The sequence below is a fragment of the Brugia malayi genome, assembly GCF_000002995.4.
Source record: "Brugia malayi strain FR3 genome assembly, contig: Bm_v4_ChrX_scaffold_001, whole genome shotgun sequence".
NCBI classification, from domain to species: Eukaryota; Metazoa; Nematoda; class Chromadorea; order Rhabditida; family Onchocercidae; genus Brugia; species Brugia malayi.
Window position 1 is genome coordinate 19,838,359 of NW_025062479.1, and position 20,893 is coordinate 19,859,251.

The 20,893-nt window shown below is 28.8% G+C and overlaps 2 protein-coding genes across 3 annotated transcripts; both read left to right on the plus strand.

Annotated features, from left to right (window-relative positions):
* Nucleotides 1-1,690: 1,690 nt before the first annotated feature.
* Bm9037 (prolyl oligopeptidase family protein) lies at nucleotides 1,691-9,562 on the plus strand (the record flags this gene model as incomplete). Of its 2 annotated transcripts, XM_043075484.1 has the most annotated exons (17): nucleotides 1,691-1,793; nucleotides 2,956-3,131; nucleotides 3,371-3,498; nucleotides 3,596-3,691; nucleotides 4,124-4,292; nucleotides 4,774-4,872; nucleotides 5,025-5,167; nucleotides 5,505-5,670; nucleotides 5,961-6,167; nucleotides 6,389-6,586; nucleotides 6,945-7,031; nucleotides 7,258-7,433; nucleotides 7,876-7,992; nucleotides 8,171-8,266; nucleotides 8,610-8,711; nucleotides 9,008-9,236; nucleotides 9,494-9,562. In XM_043075484.1, 17 exons carry the CDS (start codon nucleotides 1,691-1,693, stop codon nucleotides 9,560-9,562), a joined length of 2,361 nt encoding a protein of 786 aa, XP_042931418.1. The 2 variants fall into 2 exon arrangements, with proteins under 2 accessions (XP_042931418.1, XP_042931419.1); XM_043075485.1 differs by lacking the exon at nucleotides 1,691-1,793 and having other exon boundaries at nucleotides 3,039-3,131.
* A 4,747-nt stretch (nucleotides 9,563-14,309) lies between these two features.
* On the plus strand, nucleotides 14,310-17,199 carry Bm9040 (Uncharacterized protein; the record flags this gene model as incomplete). Its single annotated transcript, XM_043075486.1, has 4 exons — nucleotides 14,310-15,119; nucleotides 15,858-15,933; nucleotides 16,263-16,369; nucleotides 17,083-17,199. 4 exons carry the CDS (start codon nucleotides 14,310-14,312, stop codon nucleotides 17,197-17,199), a joined length of 1,110 nt encoding a protein of 369 aa, XP_042931420.1.
* Between the last annotated feature and the right edge of the window lie 3,694 nt (nucleotides 17,200-20,893).

The following is a 20,893-nucleotide window of genomic DNA, read 5'->3' on the forward strand; positions in this document are numbered from 1 at the left end:
GGAATATATATATCATAGCTGGTGGCAAACAATAGGAAAGGGTATTATAACACTATTCTTTTTTTAATTTCTTGGTCTGAATCCCAAGCTTCTGATTATTATTATTATTTATTTACTTATTATTATTAATTGCTATTAAAAAACTATCATGGAAACGAGCGAATTTATTTAACAAATTAGTTATTTGATGCACAAATGTTCAAGTGGTATTAGAAGTAGTGTCAGTTTGCTTTTTGAATTATGTAAGGTTTCTTATCCACAATATTTGTTGGAATTATTCCGGTATGTAATTTGCATCCTTCGTTATTTCATTTGTTTGAAATTTCCATTTATTCTCTAAATTAAGTTATAGTCTGTGGTCTTGAAAAAAGCTATTGAGTAAGGTTTGTCAGAAAGTGAATTAATTTAAGACTAGAAATTTTCAGTTTTTTTATGGAAGATAGAGAAAGATTTTGATATCCTAGAGATGATGACTTGAAATATTTGTGTACCATATACTATGTATCACACATTTTGCTTTATTGTCATCACTGTTATAATGCATTGCAGTATAACCAAAAACTGTTGCAAATTTTCTGATTGGTTGGCAACTGAAATTCATCTTACCCTAAGTAGAATTTATCTTGAAGTGTCTTAGTATATCTTATGAATTTAAGTCATATTTATTCGCAATTTATCATATATGTTTCACTATTAACTAGCTTGTCAACAAGATTATCCACAAATGATTCAATGTTTTGGTTTGCATTTTGTTATAATTTCCTCATTTATTGAGAAATGAAATTATCAGGATGGAATTTCACCTTTTGAAAAGCAACCGTATATCGGCGAATACCAGCTTTAAAAATTAGTTAACCTTTGTCTGTAAATTTTTTTCCTTGAAATTATTAAATATTGTTTATTTTATGAGATAAATTTTTAGACGAGATGAGTTATTATGGTTGTAAAATAGTAGATGTTAGTATTTTGAAAAAATGCTCAAACAAATCGGAAAAGATTGCAATCTATTCGTAAAGTTAGACTTCCAATTTAAAGGGCTTTGTTAAAGTTATGAAATTTTCGTGGGATGTTGTGTGCGTAAGACTATAATGACTTTATATCGGGCTTCAGGATATAAAAGAAAGTTTTTTGCTTGAAATATTGTAGAAGTTAATGACATTTAACAAAAATTTCGAGGGATTTTGGTGTAAGTTTATAACTGCTTAACTATGAGTTTTGTTTGAAAATTATAACCGAATAAAAGGACGGGTTGATTTTTTTATGATATCCAGTTTTAAGTTACAATCATTAAATAACTTTAAATCATTCTTTTTTTTTTCAAGTAATGTACAACTCACTGTACATTTGATTAAACTGTACATTTGTCGATGTTAATTTGGCGAGGACTAATTAAGGTTTATCTTAGTTTGAAGTAAAATCATTTAGTATGCATTTGTCTGTTTTAATTTGACTTTAATTGACAAGAATTGCCACTGTATTTTTTTATATGAAATGATAGAGCAATTAAGTTTAGATTTTAATTTAATGTAAAGGTGTGCGGGTTTCGTTAATTGATTTAATTTAATTTGTTCATTTTATTCCAGTTAGTGGAAGTGATTTTGTTATAATTCGTTTCTCTCCCAAATTTATTAGATTAAATTGGATTAATTTGCTCATAAGATATTGCCTTCAGTTATTTCCATCCTTTTCAATGGCTCTAATCGGTTATTATAATTCCAATCGATGTCATAGTATGCGAGCTATGTTTTTGCTATTCTTCAGTGGCGGTGGCCGCATTTCGCATCAACGATACCGTAATTCCTTTTTTTTTTCAAGCATTTTTTATCATAAATTCATTTGTATCCTCGTGTTTCGGTATTTTTTTTTTTTTTTTTTTCTAAATTCATTTTTCGAATTTCGTGTTTGGGCATATAAAATAATCAAATAGAGTGATTTGAATTAGGAAGCATTAATATTTTGCATTAAAAAAAAGGAAGAAAAAATGATTAAATCCTGTTTAGCCTATCGATTAGATTTGAGATAGCAGTATTACAACATCTGTTTATATGTTTTTGTTGCAATCTCCGACTGTTTTTCTGGTCTATTGATTTTTTGTTTACTTTTTCCTTATCTCCTGCTTAAACTATAAATTCATTTCTTTTTAATTTATGCAAATGAAATATGTATCAAGTAACTTAGAATATAGAGCGAATATGCATGTACCTGTTTATTCTTTGTTTTTATTTACCTGTTTTTCCCTTTATTTAATTTCTTTTTTTTTTTTTTCACAAATTTACTCAACTGGTAAATTCCTTCATATTTCATCGAAACTGGTATTGTTGATTGGTGATATTTCTCGAACAGTTGTTGTTCTGATGAGTGGTTATGATTTTTTAAAAAAATGGAAAGGAGAAATTGTGATACGAAATTAAAATAAATTACGATTTTTTAATCATAAATTACTATCGAAGTCATTGTTTGATGAGAAAAACTCATAATTAATGTTTCTAAGTTATTTCATTTTGTATTGTAAAATAGGAAATGCACTTTATTAAGAGAAGATGAAGTATTTTACGTACAATAGCAGAAAATTGCTGTTTTATTAAGAGAAATTATTTTAACAATATATTTTTTTTTTTTTTTAAAAACGTTTTATTAGTGGGTATGTTAAAAATATTCTAATATAATGAGGGGGAATGACAAAACTTCCAAATGATTCACAAAAAAAAGTTTTGAGTGATCTTGCAGAATTGTCGGCCTATTTTATTCTTTTTTCGGTGGTAATTTTTTTCTTTGTAAAGAATGCAAAGATCGCCGATATTTTCGTGCTTTTTTTTTCATAGCAAAATTTGTATTTTTTGTTCTTTTGATTACGATTGTTTCACCAAATTGTTCAATTTCATTTCGCTATGGACAACACTGGTAGTTGTTTCCAACTTTTCTATTTGATCGTAATCAGTTTGATTAACGATTTAGAGTGCAAGAATTCTGTTGAAATTACTCGGTCATTCCACTCATCTACTTCTTTATGGCAACATAATCGTCCTAAACAGCTTAAAATGGATAATCATACCAAAATTAGCATCGATTCTTCAAAGTATCCTCTTGCCCGGAAAGATGATTCAGTTGTGGATGATTTCCATGGTACTAAGGTTAGTGAAAGTTCGAAAATTTTCTAAGCTTAGCTAACTTTTTTGGAAGATCGGTTTTGATTAAATTTTGTTATGGAAAAGGTTCGGAATGTTTATTAACTCCAAGAATTGAATTTCGTTGTGTTATTATTGCTGCGACTTCTGAATTTAAGTGGTGGTAGGAAATTCTCATCCACGAAAGAAGCCTTTCTTTCCCTAGATCCTAAAATATTCATGAGTCAATGGGTTATCGATTGCAGGTTGCAGATCCTTATCGATGGCTGGAAGATCCGGGTTTGAATGAAACTAAGGAATTTATCAAGCAGTTAAATTCAATCTCTCAACCCTTTATTGCAAGTTCACCTCATAGAGAAAGACTCCAAAAAAGGTAAGAATTGTTTTTAAAATGTATTTTGCTCCTAGAATTTCAAAAAATGTAGTTTTGGACATTTAAATTATAGTCCCATTTAATATGGTTATTCTAGATTGACAGAACTCTGGGATTATGAGAAATTTGGTTGTACCACCAAACGAGGTGATTATTACTATTACTACCATAATTCGGGATTGCAGAACCAGAGGTATCTGATTAGATTTTTTTATATTTTTCAATTTATAATTTTCATGACAAAAACTTAAACGGTGTGAAAGCTTTTGGAATCCTAACCTCCGAAATATGCTGAAAAAGTTGAAAATTCTGCGAAAAGAAATAGCAGTTTCTCAGGATGATCTTATGATTTGTCCGGGACAAACAGATCACCACATCATGCAGCAGGTTTATGGATAACAGAGTTGTTAATTCGAGATAAAAAAAAAATTCTTTTTATACGAATGAATATATTCTTTCTACTCCTTTAATGACCTCTATCCAAACAATTAAAGAAAGTAAAGAAATCATAAGTAAAAAAGTCAGTTAACTTCAACCGTTAACTTCAACCTGATTTTTGTATCCATATTCTTCCACTTAATTACTCTAAACTATTATTATAGTTATGAATACTGTTACTCTTTAGCGTTTTATATCGTCAAAAAACGTTGTTTGGCGAAAGTGAGATATTTCTTGATCCGAACAAGTTCTCCGAAGATGGTACTACCGCTATACGTGATCAGTGTTTCTCTCATGATGGTTCTCTATTAGTATATGGTCTTTCAGAAAAAGGCAGTGATTGGATGACGTTAAAGGTGAAGTTTTCAAGAATTTCGATGAAATTATGTAATTTGATATAAAACTTTATTCGTATTTTGATTTTAAAATAAGGTAAGAATAACTTATGGTAAGCTAATCAACAAAAGAATAGCTTTGTGTCATACTTTATCCACATTTTTTAGGAATGTCTTATGTGACTTGTTACATCATCATTTCACCTGTGAGTGGATAGATGATGGCCCAATAGCTGAGATATTTCAGTTCCAGCGCTCTTTTTAACAAATTTCAAACAGGAAAGATAACTATCTGGTATCCTTAAAATTGGGGTAATTATAAGACTTTGCATTTTTATGATAGAGGATATTGCTAATTCCAGATGTTTAACGAGTGTATAAGCTTCTTTTGAATTTGATTTATTATGGATAGAATGTCTATCAGGTGAAGCTTTTTAGAATCCTTGAAAATAGTCTTTTTTGTTCTTGTCGTGCATTTTTTTTTTTTTTTTTTTTTTTTCAGTTTAAAAAAGCTGATGGTACTGATTTGGACGATACAGTAGTGGGTGTTAAACATAGTGATCTAGATTGGCTAATTGATAACAGCGGAGTTTTCTATTCGGTAAATGTTTTTCTGTTCCAAACTGAAATTGAAATATGGATTTTAATTTTTAATTATGTTGTGATTTCATAAACGAAATAATGTTGATGGTAAAAGATGAAATCACATTTTGTTTGAAAGTATTCATCATTAATTTTTTTTTTCAATTTCAGAAATATCCCGAACATAAAAGCGCATTGGAAGGATCGTCAACGGAAAAGCATGAATTCCATTCCCTGTATTTTCATAAATTAGGCACACCGCAAAGTGATGACATTTTGGTAGCTGATTTTCGATCTCATCCTGAATATATGTGGTTTGTGTTTTTTTACATTTCATGGTGATATATGCAAGAATTGTTTTTATGTGTCTATTTTTATCACACCATTTACTCAGATGAATCAGTCAATTGTCATCAGTGATGCAAGTATGTCATAGTGACTAGGCAGCTCATAATTTGGAATTTTTAAAAGTAGCATTTTAAAAAATAAATTAAGTTGCTTGTAATAAGTTGATAAAATAAAATCCTTATTGTTTATCATTTACAAATCTCTGAGAATTAGAATAATGGTTAAATTAGATGTGATTTGTCCCGGATTTAAAATCCTTTCTTTTCCATTTATATCACTTGTAATATCATATTTTCCTTCTAGTTCGGGCAGCATAACAGAAGATGGTCGTTATTTAATTGTTGATGTTAGTCGAGGTTGTGACCCCTATAATATGCTCTACTACTACGATCTCCAAAAGGCGCAGCAAAAAATTACGGATAAAGTGCACTTAAAGCCACTGTTTGATAAATTGGATGCGAAATATGAAGTAAATCCCTTCCATTTAAACAAAAGTTCTGTGAATGTGATTTCAAATTTTTTGAACGATTATTTATAACTCTGATATTTACAACAAAGCTATTATTGATTAGAAAACTGTAGCTATTATAGTTATCAACTACTAAAAATTTCAAGAATAGTCTTACGATATTATGTTCAATCTGTAAAGAATCCATTCTTATCTTTTCAATTTCCATTATCGTCTGACATCGAAGCATATTTGGACATAATTGCAATGATTAAATAAATTTGAAATTGCTAAATCAAACATTCTTCCAGTTTATTGATAATAACGATGATACAGCTTTAATCCTAACGAATCACAATGCGCCAATGTTCAAACTAATAAGGGTGAAAATGTCAACAGCTAATGAAGGACCTTCGGCATGGGAAACAGTAATCCCTGAAGACAAAAAGAATAAATTAGAATGGGTGGTAAATGTTGGTGGAAATCGTTTAGTAGTTTCATATATAGAGGACGTTAAGGTATCATGAGCTTTTTTCTTCGTTTTGCTATTAGAAGAATCTGATGTGGCTTTATGGCTTCCTTTCAACATTTTTCCTACATTTAAATGATTTTTGGCGATGATTATTTGAAGCCCATACAAATTGACAAATTTGCATCCAAATCCCAAATTTTATAATCATTTTCTTCTGGAAATTGTTTATTAACGATTTAATTAGAGTGACAGTAACAAATGTTTCAGAACAAGCTTTATGTGCATTCACCAAAGACAGGCGATCGTTTCTATGAAATACCATTGGAAATTGGAACAATATCAGGGTTTTTTGGTCGTAAAGACCATACAGAAATGTTTCTACGATTTGATTCATTTCTTACGCCGGGTATCATCTACTATGTTGATTTCAAAGGCATACAACCATCACATGAAGTCAGGTTGAAGGTTTGGTAATTCTTATTTCCTGGCTGAACTATCTAGCAATTTTTGCATCATACAAATTCATGGGACTCTGTGATGCAACTTTTTTTTCAATATTTTCATGTGTGACCACTTTGCTTATAATCACAAATACCTATCCTGAAGAAATCCCAATAATTTTTGCCTTTAATCTAATTTATATAATCACTTTTCGATAAGATGGTTTAAACGGTTCAGTTTTCTTCTATGTTCTTTTATTTACTACTATTATATTATGATATGATGCGAAGATCTGGATTTCATGACGGGTCTTACGTTCAAAGAAAAATTAACGTTTACTTTCGTAAAAAAAGTTGTACAAAAAAGAAGATGTAATTTCCAGGAAATTCGGCGAACCCACGTAAAAGGCGTAGATACAAGCAAATTCAAAATAAAACAAGTTTTTTGTAAAAGCAAAGATGGGACAAAGGTTGGCCTATTAATTTTGAATGGACTACAAACTAGAAATGTTAATTTGAAAAAATGCTGTAGATTTATCAGCATGCGACAATCATGACTATTCAGATGGTGATAACAATTATTGATACAACAGGGGCCCTGAAACCTAAATAGGAGCCCTAAAAATAACAATAGTCTGGTGATAGTGGTCTATCAGAAGTGAAAAATATGAAATAAATGAGAAAAGCTTTTTTAAGGTACCACTTTATATTGTTCACAACAAAAACTTGATTCTGAATGGAGATACTCCAGCTTTGCTTAATGGATATGGTGGATTTAATATTGCTGAAATGCCACATTTCTCTGTTTCACGTATTTTATTCCTGGATAACTTCAAGGGTGTCTTTGCATTGGCTAATTTACGTGGTGGAAGGTAAATCTAATTTCAGATTTGCACAACGCACCATTCTTATATCAATTATTTTATATCTATAACATTTAGTGATTTATCCGTAGTTTTAATTGTGTTGAGATGTCAAATATTTATTTTTGAAGTCATCAAATATCATGTTTTATTAAATCTTAAGTTTCTTATTCATACGACAAAATTAAATTTTTGTTGCTAGCATGAAACTATCACAGTTTTAAAAAGAGAACAAATTGCACAAAATTCATATTCAAAGTTGCATTGGATGGTTCAAATTTTCATCTGTAAGAATGACCAGGTTGGATTCGCATATTTTACCTACTTCATGAGTGCGACTATTCTTTATCTCTGAAATAATGTAAAAATTACCTTGCTACTGGTTGAAATGTTAAGATTAAATTAGTGTTGTCGCTGTAGAATTACGCTGACTAAAACACCATACCTTTAGTGAATATGGTGAAAAGTGGCATGAAGGTGGGATGCGAGAACAAAAACAAAATGTTTTTGATGATTTTATAGCCGCTGCTGAATATCTTATCAAGAACAATTACACATCACCAAAAAGGTAAAAACCAGTTGATAAAATTCATTTTGTTCTTGCATGAATCCTGGAAAAAACAGTGAGATCAATTAATGACTTCTTGAAAAAAAAAATAAAAAAAAAAAGCTTATGGTGTTTACAGTGTTTTTGTCGAGTTTAATATCCTGTTTTTATTTTTTAAATTTTCGAAATTTTATTTTAGATTAGCTATACGTGGTGGTTCAAATGGTGGCTTACTGGTTGGTGCAGTTTCGCAACAACGTCCAGAACTTTTTGGTGCTGTTGTGAATGAAGTCGGGTATGCTAGTCTTTTTTTTTTCTGCTATACTTCAACAAATAGGATAATATGTTCTCGTAATTTTAAGTCCGAAATTGATGTAACGAAGTATATTATATGGGAAACATTATTCATATTATGCATTTTCACAGATTAAAAGAAAATGCAAAGTAGATATCCGTTGTTTTGATGCATTGTTTGAAAGGTATATAGAAATGTTTAGTTACAGCTGAAGCAAAATAGCTAGATGACTTTTAAGAAAACATGGAAAGTTTATAAATTGCATTATTAGTTTCTTGTTGTTCCTGCTTTGTTTATGTTATTGTTATTATCATTTGTTTTTACTATGTAAATAGTTCTTAAGAGTGCTTGATATGTTACGGTACCACAAATTTACTATTGGTAATGCATGGATACCAGAATATGGCAATCCTGACGAAGCATCCGATTTTGAATACATTTACAAGTACGTAACACAAATTTCTCCTAGTCCAAATACCTCTTTTTCTTTTTTTTCATTTACCTAAGTTTACTTCTTTCTGCATTATTTTTACTCAAGTCTTATCTTTAAACATATGCTAAAATTTCATTTTGATATTACAATCGTGAAATTAGATATCGATTTTTTTCTTAAATTATGATACTGGCGAAATTATTTACTTTTCCATTTCAAAAGTTAAGAGTTATGCCCTAATATGAATCTCCTTTAATCGTACATTTCTCTTAATATGGAAAAATGTTGTATTTCATGTTTAATTCTAGATATTCTCCACTTCACAATATTGAAATTCCGAATAAAGGCTATCAGTGGCCATCTACCATGCTTATGACAGCTGATCATGATGACCGTGTAGTACCTTCACATTCGTTAAAATATATGGCAAGGCTATACGAAGCTGCTCAATCAGCAAATAGCTTCCAGAAAAAGCCGCTCATCATACGAGTAGATGTAAAAGCTGGTCATGGAGCTGGCAAGCCTACTAGCAAACTTGTAAGTTATTCCTTTCTTATCACTTTGACGATGAAAGCGCTTAACGCATTTCACACATAAATCGTACTCTGAAATATTAACGACTTCGTAGTTTTCTTTAGTTACATATATATATATTTTCTTTTGAAGTGCAATGTTTTCATACGGAACAAAATTGAAGTAGTAAAGAAGATAAAGATCAGAAGAAATAGACAGTGATCTCACATTGTTTATTAAGAAAGAATGCAAAGAATACCGCATAGTATTACTAATTTCAGATTGCCGAAATTGTGGATATGTACTGTTTCTTGCAAAAAGTATTAGATCTGAAATGGTATGAAGAATGAAAATGAAACTTTAAATACTAAGCTGTTTTTTGAGGTCTATCTTTTTTAAATCTTTTATATCACGTTCTATCTAATGCTATCATCATTCTCGTTATTTCAAATTCTATCATCTATTGAGAAAGAACAGGCTATCCGTTTTTTATTACTTACGCTTTTCCAGAAGTACTTTTATGTTCTGGAACCATTCAACCGTCTTTTTATATCATTTACAACTGAACTTTGATTGATTTTTCCATTTTTCTGTTTTGAGCACTTATGAATTGCTATCTGTTAGTATGGATTTAAATTTATCAATATAAATTGTTACATTTATCAATATAAGTTGAATAAATATTCAAAGTTGAGTAAATATTTTGTTTTACAGTATGAAAGTGAATTAAATTTAGTAACTTCTCAACAAAAACTTTTGAAGAGAATATGCTTCAGTGGACTTATTCTTCCAAGATACAAAATTAATTAAATTGATATTAGAAAACTGGAAAAATATATTTTCAATAAATTTCTTTGTTAGCTAGAAGCAATTTGAAGAGGAGCGGAAAAATGAAATATCACTGGAACTTCTATAGGTAGTGAAATTAATATTAAATAATGAACTATTACTGCTCATATTGGAGAAATAATGATTGAGAAAGACTACAGCTAATTGCTGAAAAAGATATTAATGTAAATCCTGCAAAATTACACGATCATTCAAATTGGATATTGTTAATTTCTAGCAGTATTGCAATTATATGAAACTGAAAAAAAGTATAAAACACTGATAATGAAAATATATATTACGTGGAATATTATGTTTCCATGTAGATAACTCTTAATATAATATTGATTTAAGAAGTTTTGAAAAATACTGTAAAGATTATGTTTGAAATACAAATGCTGTGGGAGGATTGAAATTTTCAAATAGCTAATTTTCCTTTTTGATTTTCAATTTCTTTCTGATTCAATCGAATTTTTAGAATTTTTTCATTCAAATCAATTTGCTATCTTACTTATAGTACCTGGGATCACGACTGTCTGTTATTTTTTGTAATTCCTATGATAAGTAGAGACTTTACTGTAATCCAGTTTTCCGATTGCCATTTTCTTTTTTTTGACTTCTATTGTGAATGATTTAAATAAACAACGGAAATAATAATATGTTGAGCGGTTTAATACAACCAACGAATAACTTACATTTGGTGTTTGGTCTAAAGTTACCTATTAATGCAGTCCTGAAGTAATTTTAGACTTATAATCATGAATGAATCATTTAAACCAAAAACGAATTTTATCCTTCTAATTTTCAACTTAGTATTGTAATTTAATTCAATTTCACTAGCAGTAAAGTATTTTTGCATTTTGTGCTATGAATAGGAGCATAAAATAAAAAGAAAATGAAATATCTCCGGAGAGTAAGACTGTACTACCATAAACTTAGATTCAAGTTCCGAGTCAAAGTTATCGAGGATATTAAATGTAAGGGAAGCATACAGTACGTAATTAACAGGCTGATAAATGAGATAAAGTCTTAGGATACGTTTCAGCAGGGTAAACTGAATCATATCACGACTTATCATATCTTTCAATCCCCTAGGCCTGTGAGCTCTTGCCATTCATTGCATGGTGTATCTGGACAGAACATTTGGTAATGTCCGGGTTAAATTTGGGAATATAATAATCCTGGATAGGATTTGACACACTTACGTCAGGAAATGGTCCCTAAATCTAGAGTTTTGTGATTTGTCCTTGGAGAAAATTTAAAAATATATAGAACTTTCAGACTAAATCTTGGATTACACATTAACTCTGAACTTGACAATAACTTGGCAATATAATTCGGAAACAATGATTCTTAAATATGGGGTTTTGTAACTTTACCCTCGAAATAATTTAGAGATATGTGGAATTTTCAGATTAAATTTGGGGATTATACAGTAACTCTGAAAAATCTGGTAATGTACTATATGTCGGAAAAGAATTGTTGTTGCAATTCGGGGGAAAATTTGACATTCTGTAACAGTTCCGGGATGAATTTAGGATTGCGTGGCATTGTCAGAAAGATAAGATATTTTCGAAAGCAAAGAAAGGACGAAAAATGATATAAGAAAATTTGCATACGGCTTGGGAGGAGTTAATAATAACTTTGAAGGATACGCAAATTTTGGTAGTGGCAGTTTTGTCCATGCTGACCACTCCCTTTCCACTCATTTTTGTAACAATGATTGATGAGAAATGGTTGTGAGGCTGTGGGCTTCACGTAGGTTGGTGGATTCAAGTTGGCGTTTTTGGTTGGTGCTGGAAGTTTGTATGCATGAGAGGTGAAATTAGTTTAGAACGATCGAAATAGGCCTCCGGAAGATGAATCAGAAGAAGAATTTGAGGCATGTAGTGCGAAAAAGATAGGCAGAATAAGTCGAGAGTGTGACTGATAGGGGAATTGCAAGAGTGGACCGAAAAGGTATTCAAAAAACGGAGGAGAAAAATTACTTATCCCGGAAGCTAATGAGGAGATACTTGAGGAAGTTTCGGAAAATGAAAGGAAATTGAAGGGACGAATTCCGGACAATATTCGGAAAATGGGTCAAGAAAAGGATTAACGGGATAGTTCGGGGAGAAGAACTGGATAAGTCAATAGAGTACTGAAAATGTTGGCGATAGGAAAGAGTTGAGAAGTGGACTGCAAGAAGGATTCAAAAATGAACTGAGAAAAAGACCGATTTTGAGAAAAAAGGGCTTCCAAAAATATTGAGGAACAATTCGGGAAGGAGTTGTCGGGAAAGCATTGGAGACAGTGACTATAACGAAGATCAGCAAATCGATAGAGATGAGAGTTGAGAAGGTAAGTAGGTGATAGGAGAGATTTGGGATAACCATTACGGATGCAATCTAAACTTTGTACTTATTGACTTGAATACCATACCCAGTTTTTTTTGTTACTGCTTTCACCAATAAGTGTATTGAATCCCAACTGGGATGACAAAAGAGGATATTGGAATGGCAGCAAGAACATTCATTAACACAGAAAATATATCACTGAGTTATACTTTCAAAACAGTAGTACGGGATTTTTAGCTATTTTGTTGTTTTTCGAGTCAAAATGACGCAGTCAGGATTATGACAAATAGAATGAATGAAGTTCACCTAAGCCCTATCACAATTCATCTAATCCTCGTTTAATGATATCATCTTATCTTTTGCACTGAATGGTTCAAAAGTGGTGGAAGTTTTTCAGGCATTTCTTGTTATTAAATTCACTTAAATCTTAGTTTTAAAAAACTTAAGAGTTAATTAAAGAAGTTATTTGTAATTATTTGAATGATTTGATTTATAATAATTTGAAATTTTTTCAGAATGAGTGAGGGAGAAAAAAGAAGCAAATTTTGATTTATGTTAAATGTACTTATGATAAAGAATCGAAAAAAAAGCATATTTAATCTTATTTTATGGTAAGCGGAAAATATGATTACAGTATTGCATTTTATAATTTATGATAGTTTTTTCAGATCGGTTTCAGGTTTCATCTGCAATTTCCATCCCTATCTTAGATCAGAAAACATGTCATCGTTTTCGAATCGAAATGTTCGTACAGTGCACAGTGTTTCGCGAAGTCAACCTCCAGAGATTCCTGGAAGATGGAATAATCCAGAGGATTTGAGAGAACAGAATATTCCGGAAAATACGGAAATGCAAAATACTAAAGCGGAGCATATTAACAACAAATGATGGAATATAGAACACTTTTGAAATGTCAACAATCGTTACGGTTAGCGGAAAATATGAGACATCGTACGAAGCAAAGAGCAATGAGAGAGAAGTGTGAAAGATATAAACAGGAAATAACTGATGCGAAAGTAAGTTGGGAATGTGTTAAGATTATTTGAATTTGCAAAATTGTTATGAAATTTAAAATCAAGATAGAAGGGGAGCAAATTTATGAAAATGTCATCAATTTATTCTGGCATTTAGTTTTAAAAGCAGAACTGAACATTAATTCATTCTAACGTTTTTTAAGTGATATAAATTAGGTGAGAGGAGGGGTCATGGAAGGGAAGAGCATTTTATTATGTATCGATAAATGAAATTGATAACTATATTGGTATTGGAATAAAGTCACTTGACTTAATTCAGCCAATTTAATCGGTTCAACTGAAATTAAAAACAAATTATGTCATTACTTTGTGAGCAGAATCTCTCCAATACGATATCTTCTGATGTGTCGTTGGCGATGTATTTATGGCATGTTTACCTCTAAGTATTAGAAATTACTGCTGTTAGTTCAACAGGACATTGTAAAAGTATTGTAACTGATATTGGATTAAAGAAAAGGAAAAAACAAAGCATAAAGATTTTGCAAACATTTAATTTTGAGAATAAATTTAAATATCCTTAGAATAAGTAATTATTATCTTGCTACTTATCAATGTCTTGTTTAACTAATTGTCATATTTCCATTTTTTACCTTTACTATTAATATCCTTTTTCTTTTTTTCTCGTTCCAAAAACTTACTCAACTGATATCTAGGCAAACATATCATTTATACTTTTATGGCAATATTTTCTCGTTTGCATTTCAGAAATTGAACGCCACCTTTCAAGAAAGTTTTTATCAGTTAGAGCAACAACTTATTATTCATTGTACCCAACAATTATTTCATCTAGAAGCGGAAAACGAACGCGAACGTAGAAATACGAGTCGTCTAGAAGAGAATTTTGAGCAGATGATGGAAATGTTAAGTCAAGCCAGAAAAAAACTCCAAAGAAAAATCATATGTGGAATCTTACGACAAAGAATGTTTTACATGCAAAACGTGTCGCTGAAAGAAAGCTTCGAGAATCAATGGAAAAATATGACGTGGAAGTTACACGTTCCACTGAACAAACAAACAATATGGAAATACTAAAATCCACAGTTCAGCAACTGAAATTGAAATTGGAAGAGAAAGAGCGATTATGTAATGATTCTAAAAGACGTTTAACGATACATAGCAGAGCAACATCTTTGGCTTATCGACAAATTCAAGAGACGAACAATAGAGCTGTTAAACTTCTCAAGGAAAGTGAGAAATTACATTCACAATTTGTAGACGTGCATTCTGAGCTGATCAACACTCAAGAAGTTCATAATATAATTGAAGCAGAAATGAATCAAGTTAAATGGCAAAATACAAAACATTGCGAGGAGTTACAAAAGACAAAAGAATTAATTGAGATTGAAATAGCATCATTAATTGAAATTGCTGAACAAAATCGTATTTCTCTTGCACAAAAAAGAGACACGATTGATATGCTAATTTGTGGAAATTTTGGAAGAAAAAAAAGAAATCGAAGAGCAAAAATAGCGAAGAAAGATTTAGAGGAAGCATTTGATAGCAATAAAGCAGTTCTTCTTTCACAACATCAATCATTGGAAGTGTGTGAAACAAATTGGAAAATTCAAAAACAAAAAATTAGTCTAATAAAGTTACAGCAACATGGAATGGTTGCAAATCAAACAGCGCTACTAAAAAAGCAAACTCAAAAACTGGAAAAAGTTGTTCGCCATTCTATCGATCGTGTTGTGGAATTTCGTAATAAGATTGTGTGTATGCTTGTGAATATCAATGGAAGTGATTTCCTTTCTTTTTTTTTCCCTTTCTCTCTTCCCGTCCCTCTCTGTTTGTCTATTTGTTATGAGGGATTTCGCATAAAGCTGATGGTCGTTTTTATTTTTCATTATTTAAAAATAATAATTAGAAGCGGACTTTTTTTCTCATGTAATGTTCTTCAAAATTGTTAGTTAAAAGGTTTTTTTTTTGTTTTATATTTGGCGTTTTTCATAATAATCAACATAATTAATGATTAAAAGTTACATTTTATATTTTTCCAGAAATTCCTTAGAATTGCATTTCAAGGAAAGACAGCATTTCTGCAATTAGATGGATTAAGTGTATAAGCGAAAAATATAAAACACGATATGTATTATTTTTCTTTTTTCTTTTTTTGTTGAACAAATGTTTGACTTTTGTAGGATTTGCCTCTTTGTGGGTAAAATGTTGAAGTTGAAAAAGAATATTGTAAAAAAAGAAAAAAAAAGAAAGAAACAAAAATCCTAAGTAAGTCATAGTCTTTGGATAAATTTTTGAATTTTGCGAAATGTTATTTGTTTTATGACTATATTAAATTCTTAAGATTTTTAAAATTTCAGGAAAAAAAAGCACCAGAAGATGAATGAATGAAAAAAAAAAAGTTTTTTTTTCTTCTCCTTCCTTTCATATTGAAATAATTTCCGTTTATTTCCTCTTCTTTCAATATGTATTATTTTCGTTTTGTTTTCTAGCAGATCAGCAATCAGAATACACTTCATGAGAACATTCTCGGTAAACAAATACATAATTCCGCATTTCTGATTGCGCGTAAGTTCCGGATATTTTTTTTGTTTACCTCTGTGTGATTAAATTTCGAATGCGAATTTTTTCCTTTTTATTTTTTGAGAGATTTATAATATAATTTTGTAGAGTAGTTTAGTAGAAATCAAGAAAATATAAAAACAATTTTATTTCGTCCAAGTTTTTCTGTAGCTTTTCCTGATATTTCAACGATATAATTTCTTTGAGGTCAAACTTATACATTGAGATTGAGTGCTTTACTTTTGTTTAAATTTCATTTTTTATAACAATAGGAAAAGTTGATCGAATTTAAACATTTGAATTTTAAAATTGATTTCAATTTGTTACATTTTTAGCTTCAAATGATAGTCAAATTAATGATGCTGAATTGCCGGGATCTTCAAATCAGTGTGATAATCAGCAGACTATTCCGTTAGATTGTGGTGATAGTGATGCTGATGAGGTGTCACTAACCAACTCTTTTAAATCTTTTCATTCTTAGTTGTCACTCATCGCTTCTTATCAGTCATTTCTTTCACATATTAGTACTACTTCTGAGACTAAATTAGACCAGAATGGTATGGCTATTATTAAAATTAACACATTTCTTCGTGAAATGGTCTTTTCTTTCGCTTTGCCACTTATTCAGTTTATTTTAATTCCATGAGAGATTTTAATTCCGCTTCACATCCAACATAAGTTAAGGTACATCAACAGTTTAGATAAACATTATCAGTTATCAATCTAAAAATGTCACTTTTTATTGACATTTTTTTCTTTTTGTTGTTGTTTTCAGATAAGCATCAAAATATATTATATAAAGTGTTCTATTTGGAGGTTGCGCAGCTGGAAGTTTTTCTTCCTTATTTGTTAAATTTGATTAAATATCTGAATTACTTATTGTTATGATGCGATTTTTGTTTGTTTTTTTAAGTTTATTGATTGTTTATTTCTCTTTTATCCGTTATTTTCTAACGCTTTTAGGTCGTTTACTTCTTTTTAAAATTGTTCTTAGTTATATTTGTTATTAAGTAAAATTTCTTGAAACTCTAATTCCTTTTTCAAAAAGCAAGAGCCTAAAAAGATGGAAACTAATCTTTATCACAGAATTAATTGCAGTGACGACATTTTTTTAGCGGAATCTCTTTTTAAGATTTTTTTTTTTCTAATTTTTAGAAGTTTCCAGTTAGTGAATCATTTAAGCAACAGAAGATTAGATTAGCTGGAACAAATGGAAAAGCAGTTATTTTTCGTGTTTGTCGTTTTCTAAAATTGCTTTTCTTATGTAAGTAGTTGTTTTGTTTTTTTTTTTCTTTCTCTGTTCCTTGGATAAAAGTTAAATCTAACAGTTATTTTAAAAAAAATTTTTTTTTCTTTGTTCTTTCTTATAAAATTCTTATAAACTAACTATGAAACTATCAGGAAATTAAACTGTTGCTCGAAAAGAGATAATGAAATGACCGTATATATAAATTTCAATTTTGAATTTCGTTTTATTCTTTTCTTTTTCTAGATTTTGCTATTTTTTAAAACTTTTTTAAAACAATATAGAACTAGATTGACTGAAACATACAAAAACTTTTTAAATTTTCCTTTTTATCGTTTCTTAAATTTATATCTCTAACAGCTCAATTTGCAGTTTCTTTTTTAGTGTTTTGTTTGTTTTGTTAAAAGTTATATCTAACATATATGTTAATAATTTTTATTTGCATATTATATACTAAGTTATGAACTATTACACAATTATGAATTATTCTTGGTGCGAAATAGTTAACTTTTCCTAGTTTCTCCTTTTTTTTCAGGACTTTTTAGCGAATTATTTAAAACAACAAAAAAATGAAAAAACATTTTGTTATGTTGACAAAAACTTGTATTAAAAAAAAAAAAAAAAAAAAAAAAAAGTAACTATGACGAAAAGATCGCATATAAATTCTAAGTGTTATCATTCTGATTTCAAATTTAATTACCTATAATAAGAAATTGGGTTAAGTGGAACAAATGAAAAACTATTCCTTATCACTTCTTCAAAATATATTTCTCGCATTTATGTTTGTTGTTGTTTTTTATTTATTTGTTAAATATAGCATTTTGTTTTAATGAAATTTTTCTTGTTAATTTTCTCAGTTTAATCATTACAACTATCACATAAGTGTGAATTATTTCCAAAATGAAATAGCAATGATGAAAAGATCGTATGTGAGTTTCAGACACAATTTTACTATCTGTTGCATAAAAAGTTTCATAAATGAATGATACATATTCATGTAATATTTTAAGAATTTTCAGTACAAAAAAAAAGGAAAAAGAGAGAGAAAAAAGCGAAAGCAGGTAGCTAGAAAGAAAAAGGAAGCAAAAAAAAAGAGAGAAAAAGAATTAATGCAATAAATGACAGCTGTAGTTTGAAAAGAAATTGATGAATTAAGTGTAGACAGAGATGTAAAGAAAAGAGAAATGAATGAACTGGTGTTTCCTTAACTTTATTTTTTTTTAAAAAAAAAGCTTTTTAAATTTATTTTTCCTCTCAGCCTTTGCTATTCATCTCAATGTATATTTTTTTATTCTTTCTTTTTAAATTCGTTTTTTTTTTAATTCATATAATATAATTGGTAGTGCAACTGAAAAATTTTATTGAAATATGTGTAAATTCGAATTTTTTAAAAAGTTTATTTCAGACATTATTTTGCTGTTAATGTTTGAAAAATGATAATTTTGCTAAAGTCAGAGTGTTTCAACATATCCTACAATTTGTTTCTTATCATTAACTTATCCTATATCATTGCTTTGTAAATTTTATAAGTTAAAATTTGTAAAACTATTCATGAACTACATCAGAGTATTGGAATGAATTTGGTTCTTCCGAAAGAATTTTCATATTAACTCATCTTGTTGGTTATGTTTTCAAATAGCATTTAATGTCATATACTGTTTAATTTTCATTAGAAATTCAAATAACATATCTCAATTTCAATATTATAAATTACTCGTAGTTGCTAAGCAACACATAAAATTAGGCCAAAATTATATTTATAGAAAGAAAAAAGAAATTAAATCATATCACTATAAAAAATTAATTTTTCAGCAAAAAAGAAGATTAATAATAAATAAATAACAATAATTTGTAGCACTTAAATAATAAAACGGTCGTATCCCAAGATATTTTGCAAATTTCATTTTCTATTGTTAAAAAAATTATCTGGTGTTGCATAGCAGTTAAATGATTATGCCGTTGTATAATCAATTTACTGAAAATATTTAACACAAAAAAAAGAAAAATCCAAGTAGAACATATGTCCTTCGAACTTTCTGCCATTCGCTACATTCATCATAATTATGACAATATAAAATTTGTTTTCTTTCGAAACTTTCTTCCTATTATTCATTTCTCTTATTGAATATTAATGTTTTAAAGCTCAAATTATTCATATGCAATTTCATTTCGAAATAAATTTTTCCAAAAATGTTGCAAGATCATTTCTTTTTTTTTTGGCACCATATGATAATTAAAATTTTGGACTGACAATATGATTAGTAGCAATGAAAGATTTTAATAATACATGAAAATTTTGAAGAAATTCCAATCTTCTTTATTAATTCACCGTCTCTTTTCTTCTTTCAAATATAACATTGTAAAAATCATTTAAATTTAAAAATTGTGCAAAATTTTTTTCATAAAACTTAAAAAAGTAAGACGGTAAATTTTTTTCATTCTTATTTAAAAAAAAAAAAATATAATTTGGTTAATAAATCATTTTATAATAAATATGTCATTTTCATTTTATATCATTTTATAATAAATAAATCATTTTATTATAATAGAAATGTTTTATTAGCAGAAATTAATTACAGTGAGTGATTTAAAAGAAATTTTTTTTTAATAAGGAAAAATAGCAAAAAATTTTTTTTCTGTTGATTATATTTTTAGATAATAGAACCAACACAAGCTTTGTTGTCATTCAATAGCTTAACATATATCTTCGTGAATACAATATATTTAAGTTTGCTTATCATTTTTTTCCTTTTCGATCAAATTATATATCCATGTATTTTATTTAAATTATTTTTTTTATTTGAAAAAAAGAATTTGATTAATTAAGATGTCAAATTAAAAGGGTAAGAGGGTAAAAATACAATTGTGAAGCAAAAGTTTGTAATTTGGGATAATTTGAAATAATTTAAATATAATTTGAAGTAATCACTTGGAAAAAATCTAATTAATTTTTCCAATATTTTACACAAAGTAATTTTTAAAAAAATTGAAACGAATTTTAAGTTTTTGTTTTCTTTTATTAAAAGGTAGGAAACAAAAAAATTAATTTCTATCAATGCGGTTTTATTGTTGTAGTAAGAATAATATAAACAATTACCAGCGACAGGTACGTTGCATTAGTCATATCAATAAGCAGTATATATATTACATTATCATATTATTGTATTTACAACGATTATACTTACTTATTAATTAGTCAGCAAATAAAAGCTGTGAAAAGTAAGGAGTTAAATATGGAATCGATCGATTTAGAGCTGGTTAAAACTATTTCTTAAAATCAAGGAATTTTATCATCTAATAAAAAAAAAAACGATTCAATATTAGTTATGATTAATTTAATTATTTAATGAGCTGAACTGAAGATTAGAACATCTCTCTTATAGCTAGTAATGTCATAGGTACTGTAATCGGAACTTTTGTGACGTTTTACTCTCATTTATTCTGTTGTAGTTGGATTTTTCTTTGATTTCGTTTGCAATTATTAACTTTTTTAAAAATAGATTTGCATAAAGTTACTTAAAACGTAGAAATTTTGCTAATGTAATATTAAATTAAGTATATAAGGTTATGTGGATAATTTAATAGTCAATGAATATCAGACAAGTATTCCAGTAATTATATATTTAATAACCTCGAAGTGAAGCCATGATATTATTTCCCATCGCTTGTCATTTTATAATTTAATTATGCTTCTTTTCGATTAAAACTTATTTGGTATAA